The 13,068-nt window shown below is 41.6% G+C and overlaps 1 protein-coding gene across 1 annotated transcript in view; it reads right to left on the reverse strand.

Annotated features, from left to right (window-relative positions):
• Nucleotides 1-12,838, reverse strand: part of LOC120802168 (chemokine-like protein TAFA-5) — an 89,098-nt gene extending 76,260 nt beyond the window's left edge. The window contains exon 1 of the mRNA XM_040149698.1: nucleotides 12,449-12,838. Within this exon, the coding sequence (XP_040005632.1) occupies nucleotides 12,449-12,539 (91 nt within the window). The 5' untranslated portion in view covers nucleotides 12,540-12,838. The remainder of the gene's footprint in view (nucleotides 1-12,448) is intronic.
• Nucleotides 12,839-13,068: the final 230 nt, after the last annotated feature.

Raw genomic sequence — 13,068 nt, forward strand, 5'->3', positions numbered from 1 at the left:
GCACACAATAACTTCATGAGCAGGAGCTGCTGGCTCAACACAGTTGCTGCTTTTCAAAGCAAGGAAAGTCTTTACACCAGTCACAAAGGTAGCGCCTGCCAATTGACTCCTGCAAACAAACAAATAAACAAATAAATAAATAAATAAAACCAACAGTTGCTAACATTGAGAGATTTGGAATGAGAAACAGATACAGGACAGGAAAAAAAATGCATTGTTTATCACAGTAAGTCTTGACACAATGTTAGTGCTTTGGGAGTTAAAGAGTGCACTGCCTCCTTCATTGAGCATGTTCATGTCCAATTTTTTTTTCTTTTCTTTTCTTTTTTAAGAGTTCATCACAACCTGAATTCTAATCCCACACCCTGCTTTTGCAACACAATCTGCTCCTACAGAGGAAACAGCATTGCCTACTGTAGCAACAGCATTTTGCATAACAAAAGAGAGGGAAATAGGGAAGCAGGAAAAAGGAGAGACGGGAGCATGTCAAGTAGAGGAAGTTCTCCATTTATGAAAATGTGAAAGCATGCATTCAAATATGTCTATGTGTATATGCATGTACATCCACATGTGTGTGTGCATTACTAATAGAGCCAGGGGCTAAAGCTGGAGCACAGACAGTCAATGTGCTTTAATGGAGACTATGTGCTCACTGCAGCTCGGCATAAATGATAAATTATTCATACGCTTCAACACCAGAGCTATCATCAGGCCTCCATTATTATTACCAGCCGATGGGCAGCCGTCACTTCACGGGGAAAAAAGCTTTAACTTCATAGGAAATGGTAGCTGATGGGAAAGGAAAAGAGGACACCTTGTAATGCTCCTTAGATCCCCTTAGTTGTGGACAAAGGGAGTGTTGATAGAGTTAAGTGCCAGTTGTTTACAGCTCCCCAAACTCTCACATACTCCCTGTTTTCCTCCTTTTATCCCTTCTCTTCTCACTCATTCCCAGACACATGCTGTTTTCTCTTTCCTTCTCCTCTCTATCAAATGCCATTTTTCATCATTTTATATGGTCAGCAGTATCCACTCCGTGTCCCTCTGTCCTTGCATTCATCTCTCCCTCCGTCCCTCTCTGTACATCACTCTCTCTTGCTCCCACAACCCCTATTTCTGTTTCTAACTCCAGCGGAGGAGGTGCCAGGGCAGTGTAATTGGTATTCAGGCTCTGTCAGAGCCAATGCAGAGCCCTGTTAGCAGAATAAGAGAGGAAACATCCTTATCTGGATTTCCTCGGTAACCAGAGGGTGGGTGGATCGGGGACTCAGCTGCGTTTGCTGCTCTTATTATTTTTTATTTTTCTTTCATTTTTAAAAATTGTTTTCCCTCTTGTTTTTTCTCATCGTCATCCCCCTGCTGTCTGTGCTAATTATTGACTGACTGTGTTGAAGGCTTCTAAGCACGTATACACACGCACACACACACAATAGGACTGCACACATTAACATGAGTCCAAACTGACACACAGCTGCATATAGGCAAGCGCATATGTATACACAGTAAAGCATGGAAGAACACCTGGCTGCTTGCACACATGCATACACACCTGCACAGGCATTACACAACCTTATACAGTCCCCTGCGGAGACTTTCATTGGCGTAGCTTCCCCACATCTGCATCTACCACACATATTATAAACACACTCTCTACTCTTTCACTGTGTCCTACACTACAAGACACATGTACGTTATACGTAACTGGCATTTATTACTCAGAAAAGATAATTGCAAGATACCATTTAAGATTCATGATAATAAATTAATGTATTTTAGGATTAGATATTTTATTTTGAATTTCTGACTGAAATTATTTCATAATAATATAATATGTTGGTTTTTTTGTATGGGTTTCTAAATTATGCTGATTTCTAAGGGGTTGTAATTTAAGAAATGAAGCATAAGCACCAACAGAAATGTGGAAAATTAACAAAGAGAGTCACTTTTCTAACAACACACAACTTTCAGTACAGGAGTTCTACTTAGTATCTTGATACTTCTGCCACTACAATTTAATGGTGAAAACACTTGGAATATTTTCTATTTATAGTCAAAGGCTCCAGCTCAAGACCTCTTGGTCGACACAGTGCACATTAACATCATAAATAGACACAACCCATGACCTCTGCCATGTCACTCTCAAAATTATGACAGTGATAAGTATTTTAAGAAGTGATTAGCTGTTGGCCTAACCAGTATATTAGGTTCTTTTTCAGAGAGAAGATGACAGAAATCTGACAAATAATCTTAGTCTTCTTCTTCCAATGAAGTACAGCACAGGATAATCCTAAATAGTGTAATTGAACCAAATCTTAAAGGATAGAGACTGTGCTCAGAATTTGGACAATATCTTCTCTCTCTCAGTAATGGTGCAAGTTAGTAGTACAGCCAATCCCTGTCTGCCGTTACCTGAGTTGCCATGGTAACCCTCCCCCAAAAAGAATTTATTTCAGGAAGCAGCCCATCGGCAACAACCTGTGACTCTCTCTCTCTCTCTGTCTGTCTGTCTCATTCTCTCTCTCCCCTCTTCCTCCTCCATCTCTGTCATCTTTCCACTCTTTTCTTTCATGCACTTTTTACTTCTGCATGTGTGTGACATATATATCACACGCACATGCAGAAGTAAAGAAATAAAAATATGTACATTTATATATTGTCACTTTTCCTTATTTATGAAAAGTCTGTATCTGTGCATGTGTGTGTATTTATGTGCATTAGAAAGTGCGTGTGTGTGTGTGTGTATGTGTGTGTGAGTATGGGCACCCGCATGTGTAACCGTTTGTGCCAATTATTTCATTATCAGCTGACAGTTTTTGCTTTCCACTATTACTGCTCCCCTAGCTACAGGCACCAGCAGTCACACACACACACACACACACACACACACACACACACACACACACACACACACACACACACACACACACACACACACACACACACACACACACAGACACACACAAGCACTCACACACACAAGCTCACACACAGCAACCAGTTCAAGTCCATCAATTAAGGAGGCAATTTGCTCAAGTGGTTCCACCTGGGCCAAAAGGCAGGTGGGTGGCTACGCTCTGTTTACCTATCAGACACTATTAGGGCTGAGATGTCACTGGTTTTATTTTTGCTCTTCCTTCATAGTTCATCAGTTCTTTCTTTTTTTCTGCCTGCATGTCAGACGGGTTGGGAATTATGTGTGAGAGTGTGTGTGAGAGAGAGCAAGAGATTATGTCAAGTCTTCAGATCATAACTGGAGTGTACTGTATCTGTCAATGTGTGGCAACCAAATGACAGATGATGCTAACATTTTCTTGATGTGGTGAGTATGTGTGTGTATGCATGTTATGTGTCAGGTTATCAAGCTGCTGATATGCAGAAGATGTAGCAGATGCTTCTTCTGTTCACACACATCTCCATCTCTGACAAAATTACTTCAGTTATCCTTTGATTTGTTGTTGTTGTGTGTGTGTGGCCTCCACAGCATTATTTCATCCTCTCAAGGGTCCTATAAGAACCTGTCACACACTGTTTTGTGTGTGTGTGTGTGTGTGTGTGTGTGTGTGTGTGTGTGTGTGTGTGTGTGTGTGTGTGTGTGCGTGCAAAAGTGACCCTTTGTGGCTCTGTATGCATATGTATACATGGCTGCCTGTGTGTGCACATCTACACTTGCTCACAGCTTTGTTCACTATCTTGAAGAAGAGTGTGTGTTCAGAACGAATGATGAAACTTCACACACACACCATGCCACACATTCACAAAGTCTGTTTGATAAATTAGACTTGGAGGTACAGGAATCTGCTTTGCAGTACAAAAGCAAACACAAGATAGTGCATACAGTCTGTCAAGCTCCGTTGTGTGAGTGTGAGTGTGAGTGTGTGTGTGTGTGTGTGTGTGTGTGTGTGTGTGTATGCATAGAGTATGTCTGCATTTGTATTTGTCACTGAACCTCTGCATGTTAACTTGACGTGCTCAGACGCTTTGTGGCCACGTTGTTATCTGCAGAAAGAGTGAGGCTGTGTGCGTTTACATGCCAACCTCATCGTACAGATATGCTCCGAGGCGCGGTGGAAAACACACGCAGGAGGCAAATCGCAACAAAAGGACCTACAATGTTTCCTCTCCACACTGTGATATAAGCAAGGGTGTTCCTACATCCCATAAGCCCTATTTCCCTTCAACTCATTGGATGTGGTATTATCCCTGGGCTTATGTGCCAGTGTGCAAGGTATAATTTATTGTCTGTTCAGCAAAACAAATGTGCAAGCCTGGCACATTTCATTTGCTGAATACGTATCATTATGAAAATATGATTTTTTTTTTTTTTGCCGCCTTTTTTTGTGTTTCACACTGTGTGGTGAACTGCTATCTAGGGTATGTCTGATTCATGCCTTTACTGTGAATTTCTTGGTGATAATAATCTCTGAAATATGGAATATCGGGTGCACACTGTGTGAGGAGCAGAGGCTAGCTAAGTCAGTGTTATGAATGGGGGAAAAGATGTGTGGCAGACACATCGGTGCACATCAATGCATACCAAATACAGAATTGGGAAATATTTCTCAGATGATGAACCACTAGGTTGGAAAAAGCAGTGACCCACCTGCCCCCTTTTATATACTTCTGTTTGAGCTCAGACAAACAGCTAGCAAAGCTGGGTTGCTTTAGGACCCATAGCAGTGAATACACAGCACAACTTGTAAATTATTGTGTACATAGTGAATATCCTGTATGTGTTACTTTTAAGTGAAAAATGTGGCTTTAAAAAATTCCCAAACAGCAGCACCATAAAGAAACACACCATGGAAGAAAGCTCTCTGTATTCATGAGTTTGGTTTTAACAGTCCCTGCAGGTACAATAATGAAGTTCTTCTCCCCTATGTCGAATGGACCGTGATGCTTATGATGAAGCAGAATTGCCGGCTGTTTTTCTTTTTTCTTTTTCTCCCCTCCCTCCTGTTTTATTGACAGAGCTGTAAACATAAGCATAAAACTATATGTAGCAATGATGTAACTGTAAGAAAGGCTACTAACAGTGGCAGACAGAGAGAAGGTAAGTCAAGTGCTGCAAAACAGGAGATTCTGCTCAAACTCAAGCTATTCCACAACTGGAGCAGATGCACAAACAATGTTATTGTATTTCACAGAAAAAATTAAGGCTTAAAAATCTGCACTTTCAGTTTTTCTCAACAGAGCATCATTCAAATGTTTTGCCCGTTTTATGTAACTAAAAACCTTAATAATTTGCATTGACTTAGTGTTAGAATGTGAACTACAAGACCCATCAATCAATTTGGGATATAGCAGGTTCCAGTTTTGTCAACTTCATAAGACAGGGGGTTTCCACTGAGTAAACAATATATTCAAGCAACCTGGTGAATCACAAATTGACACCATAATGCTTGCCAGCTACATCAATTATGTCAATGATGATCATAAGTGCAGCAAATGTGTTGAGTTATCTCGCTTTGTTGCATGACTAACATCCATGTCAGCACCTTTCCCTCCGCACGCTATAATGGTATTATGTGGTAAATGAGTGGCACCGATGTTATGACCCATAATGTTATGGCTTGTCCTTTACAGTGAGCTAAACCCATTTTCTCTTACTTGGCTCAAGAATAGGAATTGGAACCCCACAAGCAATCTATTCAAGGGTGCAACAAGCTAAGGGGATGTGACGTGCCAATGTTTCTTAGAGATTTTCATTATGTGTCATTCTATTCTAATTCATTTTCAATTGGACCATAAGAGCTGCCGCTGTAACCAGTACAAAAGGCAGGAATGAACGAAGGAGGATCTTGTTTGGCTGCAAGACATCCTGAGAAAGAAAATAATGATCTTTATGAAATTGCTTTAGACACAATCTGACAGCCGAGACAAAGCAAGTGGCTGGCCCTGTTCGAATCGATAAAGCCTCCATTAGTTTTCTAAAGAGTAACATGCAATTTGTTTCGGTGGAACAGCATAGCATCGGTAATACTCTGCCCCTTTGACACAAAAAGCTAATGCACTATAGCCAGCCTTACGTCAGATTAAACCTACATTTCTGTCAGGTGGAAATGGAAAGACGCTTCAAACGCACTGGATCCATAAAGCATGACCAAGCCTGTTATCACAGACACCTCATTTGTGTCACAATGGCCTCCAGGGCCAAGCTTTTGTGAAGACAGAAAACCTTGTTTCTAAATCCATTCAAATGACTATGATCTCATGCATGAAGAAGATCAAACTTCTTAAGTAGCTATTGATCAGCTAGATGAACAGAGACACGGTGATTGATTGAACGGAGGAATGACCTCATCTCTACCTTTGACACAGCAGGAAAGCACAAATTGAAACTGCAGAAGGGTAAGCACACCTCTCACCCACCATTTCCTCAAGAATGCGTAGATGTATCATACTCAAGCATCCTAGTTGTCGTGGAATCTATAGTCTGGAGAGTTAGTTCATGAATAAGATGGAGAGGGAGTCCAGCTCAGTTCCCTTAAATCAGCACTCTTTGAGCTTGTATATCTAGATGAATACACTTTAAGCTTGGGTTGGATTATCCGAGGGGAGGGAGTACCTTCTCTTTGAGAGATGGTCATGATGGAAAGTTGCCAGTGGTGCAAGAATGGGCCCAGAGGAATCCGCTCTTCCTTGGAGGAAAACGCTGATCTGAGAGGATCTTTCTCGCAGTAGCTGACAAGCCGATAGACAAATGGCCCTGCTACTCTCTAACCTCACAAACTACTGGCCATCCTTATACTTGTCCTACTCCTCAGTGTGTGTGTGTCTTGTCCTCCCTCATTCAATCTCATCAGTGTACATGCATGCTCATGACTAATTTATACAGCACATTGCAGTGACCAGAACACATCAGCTACAGCATGAAGTTTTGATTAAAGATACAGCTGCGGTTATTAAAATCATTAAATTCTTTATGCGGTTTCCCACATCTTACATCCAGGAAGAGCACAATCTAGCAATCTACACTAGTTTGCTGATCTGTGGCACAATTTACTGCATGTGTTACACATTTTATCACCAGCATCTGTATTACGTTATTGCGCCTGAGGATGTAAGACATAGCACTGCATGTCCTTGCTGATTTGGGTTTTACAGAGTACCTCAATTCTATGTCTTCAAGCTTGGATTGGTAGGGCCTCAGGGAGTTTTAGACGGCACTTCATGGGTGGAAGGGCAGGAATGAAGTGTGTTAGGTCGATGTCTTTCTGACATCACTATTTCCAAAGGCCAGTGCGTCTCTCCAGTAAAAACTGGAACCAAGAGAGGATCCTCACAGCCAGCTTTTCATTAGAGTCTAGCTCAAACCACTGCCTTTTTATTGTCCCACAGCACTGCCAAAATGCAATCAATAGGACTTTAGCAAAACTGGATGCAATAGTGCACACTTTCTACTGTCCCACAATCAATATGAACTGTGAAAAACAGTGCCATGAGTAAATACTGAAGATTTCACACACACACACACACACACACACACACACACACACACACACACACACACACACACACAGATGAAAAGTGCCCCTGGACACAGGACACAAGGGGGTCATTTGGAGTTGGCTTAGATTACGTTGAAAAACCACCACAGGTTCCTCCTGCAATTGTGATTGATTCATCGAAGTGAATTAATTAACAAACCCTTTATCTAATGAATCAATTAAGCAATTGATTAACATGCATTACGCCTCTGGGTTATAGCTGATACTGACCATTAAAGGTAAACTGTGCTCAATTTAAATCGGTTCACAGCAGATTACATGCAGAGGAATGCTTGGTTTACCTATGTGTATCATTGCTCTGAGGATTTGCCGAGTAAAACATGTTGATTGTGACATTGCTTCTCTATGCTAAAGGAGTATTACTGCGGCATTAAATACACGCATATTATCATTATGTCACTTGAGCCTAAAGCTGTGGGCTGAGTTCCCTAAAATCCTTCCTTTCTGCAGATTAATAATAGATGCTTAAGAAGGAAGAAATATTTAATGAATACACCTCTGCTGTTGTACCTCTAACTCAAATTCAATCAGGTCTCCTACTTAGTTAACCCTTGCCTTTATTGTAATTAAACAACCTCCATCTTTTTGATGCAGGTGAAGGTTGGCAAACAACTATGACTTTTAACGACTGTGCCTGAGGTGCATTCAGCATTGTGCTTCTTGAATTGTATGTATATCTTGGTGGAAAAATTAACCACAACATTCACAGATGGCTAAATGAAATTAAATGGTTTGACGGAAATCTCCGCAATAAGAAAAAACAGGTAAAAAAATATAGCATAAAGAGGAAAACACTTAGAACTGTCAATAGAGAGTAAATAACAGTTCTGTAAAAGTACTTCAACATCTTACATAACGATTCACTGTTTGAAAACTCTAGTGCCTAAAGCCAACCATCCTACAAATCTGCAGCTGTAGAACTGGTCCCGTTCCTGTAAAAGGGCTTGATGCAGGTACTTGCCAATGGCAAGCAGTGCAGTGGCATTTTTCTTTCAGTGGCCCAAAGTTAGAGTTGAGGGCTTTGTATAGGTGACATGATTAGGCATTGTTCCACAAGGACCTCTTAAAGTAAAAGTGAACCTGGTGACCTCTCCTGCGAATATCAAATAGCAATGTCTCCCTACACAAGCTGCATTGCTGATCATAAAGAAGCTGTTCTGTGAAAGTGTTTTTCTTTATAAACACAAGAAACACTGAGAAACAGAAGCTACTGGGGAGTGAAGACATGAGGTGCTTCTTTTTCTACACTCATGTCTTAGGAAGTGAGCTTCCCTTTCTCCACAGGCAACGTATGTGCTTGACACCAAGAGTTTGCCACTGCTTGACCCAAATCTGCCTGAGGCTGCTCTGAGCAGAGCAGCAACACTGAAAACTGCCATTCTAAACCGAATCTTTTTTAAAAGAGGATCCCTAGGACTGGGTGTCTGTCTTTGAAAAATGAAAACTGATTTTGTTCGCCTGATGTCAGGTGCAGTGTATGAATACACACATCTCTGTCACTTTGGCCCATTATGACTCACCCTGTGGTTTTACCTGCGGATCAATAACTGCAGTCGTCAGACAGACTGGTGGTAGAGGCCACTGGGGTGTGCAGACACTAAGTTTTATGAATGAATAAAAAGAAAATATGCGACAGCACTCCAATTCAACTTGTCATTGTCAAAGAGACATTCTAGGCAATACACCTCACTTTGAAATATGAAAGAGGAATGGTGTCTAGTAGCAAAATGGGTACAGGTAAAAATGACATGAGTAGAGAGATTTACCAGGGATTGTCTTTATAACACCACATGTCTAAAAGTGCTTGCTTTTTTGAAATCAACTTTTGATCAAATTGTATCTTTTGTCTTTTCAGGCAGGTTTTCTCATAAACTTATTAATGTGTTTATTCCAAAATACCTATGCCAAAGCACTGAAATTGATTTTGTCAAACAAAATGTTCATTGGTAATAGCCCAAATCATTCTATCTTAGATAAAGATTGCTACTTTCGACATGGCACTATAGCCACAGCTCCATGTAAATCAAGAAGTAGATACAGATAATCATTCAAGATGATGCAATTTATCTCCGCTATAGCTGTGGGCCTTAAATTTTCCTCGTGATTTACAACACTTAAGATTATAATTTTCTACAAATAATTTTCTTCATTGAGAAGGAAATGTTCTAATATTTCAACATTTTAACAATAAATTTCTAGAATTTTCCCTGATGCTAATTTTCACATAACTCCACAACTCTATTGCTGTATTAAGAAAGAACTATAGGCCACTGAAGTTTTAAAGAAGCTGCTCTTCATAACTTTAATTGTAACCCACAGGGTGCCTCAATTTCATGCTACAAATGATCTTATAACAGTAAGTAACATATGGTTATCTCTTCATTATTTTACCTAGATTGCCCTGGGTTCACCAGTGGATTGCACCAAAAACTATTCCATGAACCTGTCAGGCTCTCTATTGCCATGTGACAAATATCTCAGCCAATGAGGAGCAAAATGGGATTTGCTCCATTGCCTGAATTATTGAAGTGGACAGCGTGAGAAATTTATGGTGCAAAATTCATCCACATTCCCTATGCATAATGTTCTAACATGTTTCCATTCCCAATCCCCCCTCTCCGCATCCTCATTTCTCAGTGCACAAGATCCTGTGTCACATTATGCAAGGCAGCTGACGCAATGAGGTGTACAACTCCCAAAAATACACTCGCTGGCACGTTCAGCTATCTAGCTGGCAGAGGGGTGACATTTTGTTTCTTCGTGAGCATGGACAAAAATCCCAATCCTGGATCTCGAGCTAGCTAGCTCTTCCACCGTTACCGGTATGATAATAACTCAGGATATGTGCTGTCGACAGGCTACCTTCAAATAACATACCACCTGCGTACACATCTGCACTGACAGCAATAACACACACCCACACGAATTTAAAGACAAAAAAGGTGATCAAACTGTGACATAATAGAGATCAGAATAAAAATAATTTTTCTTGTCTTTCCTCTTCCTTTTGCTCTAATTCATGTTGGAGTGGGTTTTGTTATGTCTTATGAAGAAATATGTGAAAGGAGATTAAAATGGGTCTGTTCTTTTTAGGCCCCTTGTGCATGCCTTTCATTATTCTTGCCCCCAGAAGACAGTCACTAATGCAGTCCTTTGAATTCATTTTATCAGTTCGTATTATTATTAGGCCTTACAGTAGGCTTTGACCTTGGCCGTTCCCGTAGCCTAAAGTGAGCATATTCTTAGCCCTCCTTTGTGTGCCTCTCTCCTTCCAGCGCTCTAGTAAATTTCAGTAGGGATCTTATAAACCATAATAAACTTCAACTGCATCTTCTTGCCACCGAGCGACCAGCAGGTTTCCCCGAAAGTTAAAAGCTATTCAATTTTGAAAGCAAAGAAAATGCAGGCTTAGGGGAAAAATACCTTGCTGTAAAAGCACAACATGATACAACAAGCAGCACGGCGGTGAAGGTCAAAAATATTGCTTTGCCAGTCAACAAGCTCAACATTGCTGACTGTCTGAATCTAATGAGAGTCCCTCGCATTAACACAGCCATGAGCAGTTTTTGCGTACTGTTAGGTGGCCACAAAATCCTCTTTATGACCTCTGTGGAAAAGCCAGAGTAAATTAAAAATCCAAAGGAAGGCTTCAGGACATGTGCCAGTACAAAATCCTGAACTCCCCCTTGTCTCCCACTTTGGATGACAGACAAGTTTTTTCTCTCTCTCCCCCTTTTCAGTATGGCTGGACATTCTCCTACCCCATGGACTCACCACAGTGAGGAGAGAGTGTTTGCCACTGCTTGACCTGAATATTTGCCGAGGGCCGGAGGCAGGGAGGGGATGGCAGGCCATTCCAAGCCACGCTTCTCGAGAACTGGCAAAAAGGAAACCCAGGACCATTCCTAAGTGCCAAACAGACTCTGCTCACCCCGGGGCATACATGTATTAAGGGAATATAAAATGCTGGTTTTTGTGCCAGGCTCATAAAGTACAGTAATTCTCTGGGCAACACCATTTGACTTTCATAAGGAGTTTGAGCAGTAAGTGTACTCATGCTCTGCATGAAGATATCCCTGTAGACAGGTATGATTTGTATTTATTATGTTACATTGTAGGTGGAATTAATTACAAGGAATAATCTGCCTCGCTGAAACATCAGTTGAGTTCTGATGGATCTGGTTTCTGAAGATTGCCAGGCTCATTAAACCACACTTCATTCATTCAGCTGAATGTCGGCAAATGAAACTCACTTAATTACCATCTCAAAATCTGAACCACTTGCCAAAGTGCCACCATCCATCTACAGGCAATGTCGTCCATACAGCATGGCAATGATGACAGATACATTGTGGACAATGCATTGAAGCAGTGAGCCTCACTGGGAGGTGTGTGAATGATGATCGGGACTGAAATTTAATCCGGGCTTGAGGGATAAAAAAAGGGCAGAAAACACTATAGAAGGCAAATGGAAAGACGTTAGAACCGCTTGACCTCAATGTTACCCTAAAGCTAGACTCTAGTGCCATCTATTGAAAACGTTTACAACAAATCAGTATTCTATACAAACAGTGAACTGATTATTGTAAGGTTACTTTTTCCCTGTACAGCTTGAACTTGTATCTTCGATTATAGGCTACAAAATTGATCTATCGATTATCATCGGCCGGATGACTTGTTGGTAAGGAGAAACGCAGGTTAGGATATTCAAAGCAGGGCAAGGTAATGTGTGCTTCATGCAAATTAATCTGCTTTAGCGTGGTTTAGAATGGATTTTGATTTAAATGCTACCACAAGATAAAGTCGATATTTGCGATTGCGCCGAAACCACGCATTCGGATTATTGTAGCGGAAAACTTCGTCAAAACTAAAGGAAAGGTTGTGACGCATCAAAACAACATAAAACAGAGAGGAAAATCGGTGGAGTTCTGAGTAATTACCTTCTTTGAGCAGGCGGGAGTGAATGAGGAGAATGAGAAAGCAGCAGATCGCCGCTCCGGTGAGTGCCCACGCAACTCTGACCAGCTGCATCCTGGCGTAGGAGGGTTTGTGGCGGACCTAGGCAGCCACGCAGCGGGAGGGAGACGCTCCACCTCAGCCTCCAGTCACGCACTGGCTCATATTCTGTTGGCCATGTAATTCGGCACTCATCCCCTTCATGCAAAATCCTCGCTTGATAGTCCGTTGTAGATGTGATAAAGAAGGCTGGGATCCGTAAAACAACAACAACAACAAAAAAAAACAAAAAAAAAAATGCGCGCTTGCTTAGCCGCCGGTGAGTCAGAGTGGCTCTAAACACAGGGGTGATTAACCCCCAGTCACCGACTGAGGGACTGACATCTCTCTTCACACCACTTCTCCTTCTTCTCTTCCTTCTTTTTCTTCAAGAGTCTCTCGTCGGCTTCACCAGTGTGTCGCTCACGACAGGTTCGGCAGGACGGGCTGCGCCCCTCGGTGTGGCTCAGTTTTCGAGTACGCACAGCGGTACACGGCGATGCGGCGAGCAGATGATGATCACCGCTCCCCGCTGAATGTTACGCACATCTCTCCCATTGCTGGA

The sequence above is a fragment of the Xiphias gladius genome, chromosome 2 (genome assembly GCF_016859285.1).
Source record: "Xiphias gladius isolate SHS-SW01 ecotype Sanya breed wild chromosome 2, ASM1685928v1, whole genome shotgun sequence".
NCBI lineage: Eukaryota > Metazoa > Chordata > Actinopteri > Istiophoriformes > Xiphiidae > Xiphias > Xiphias gladius.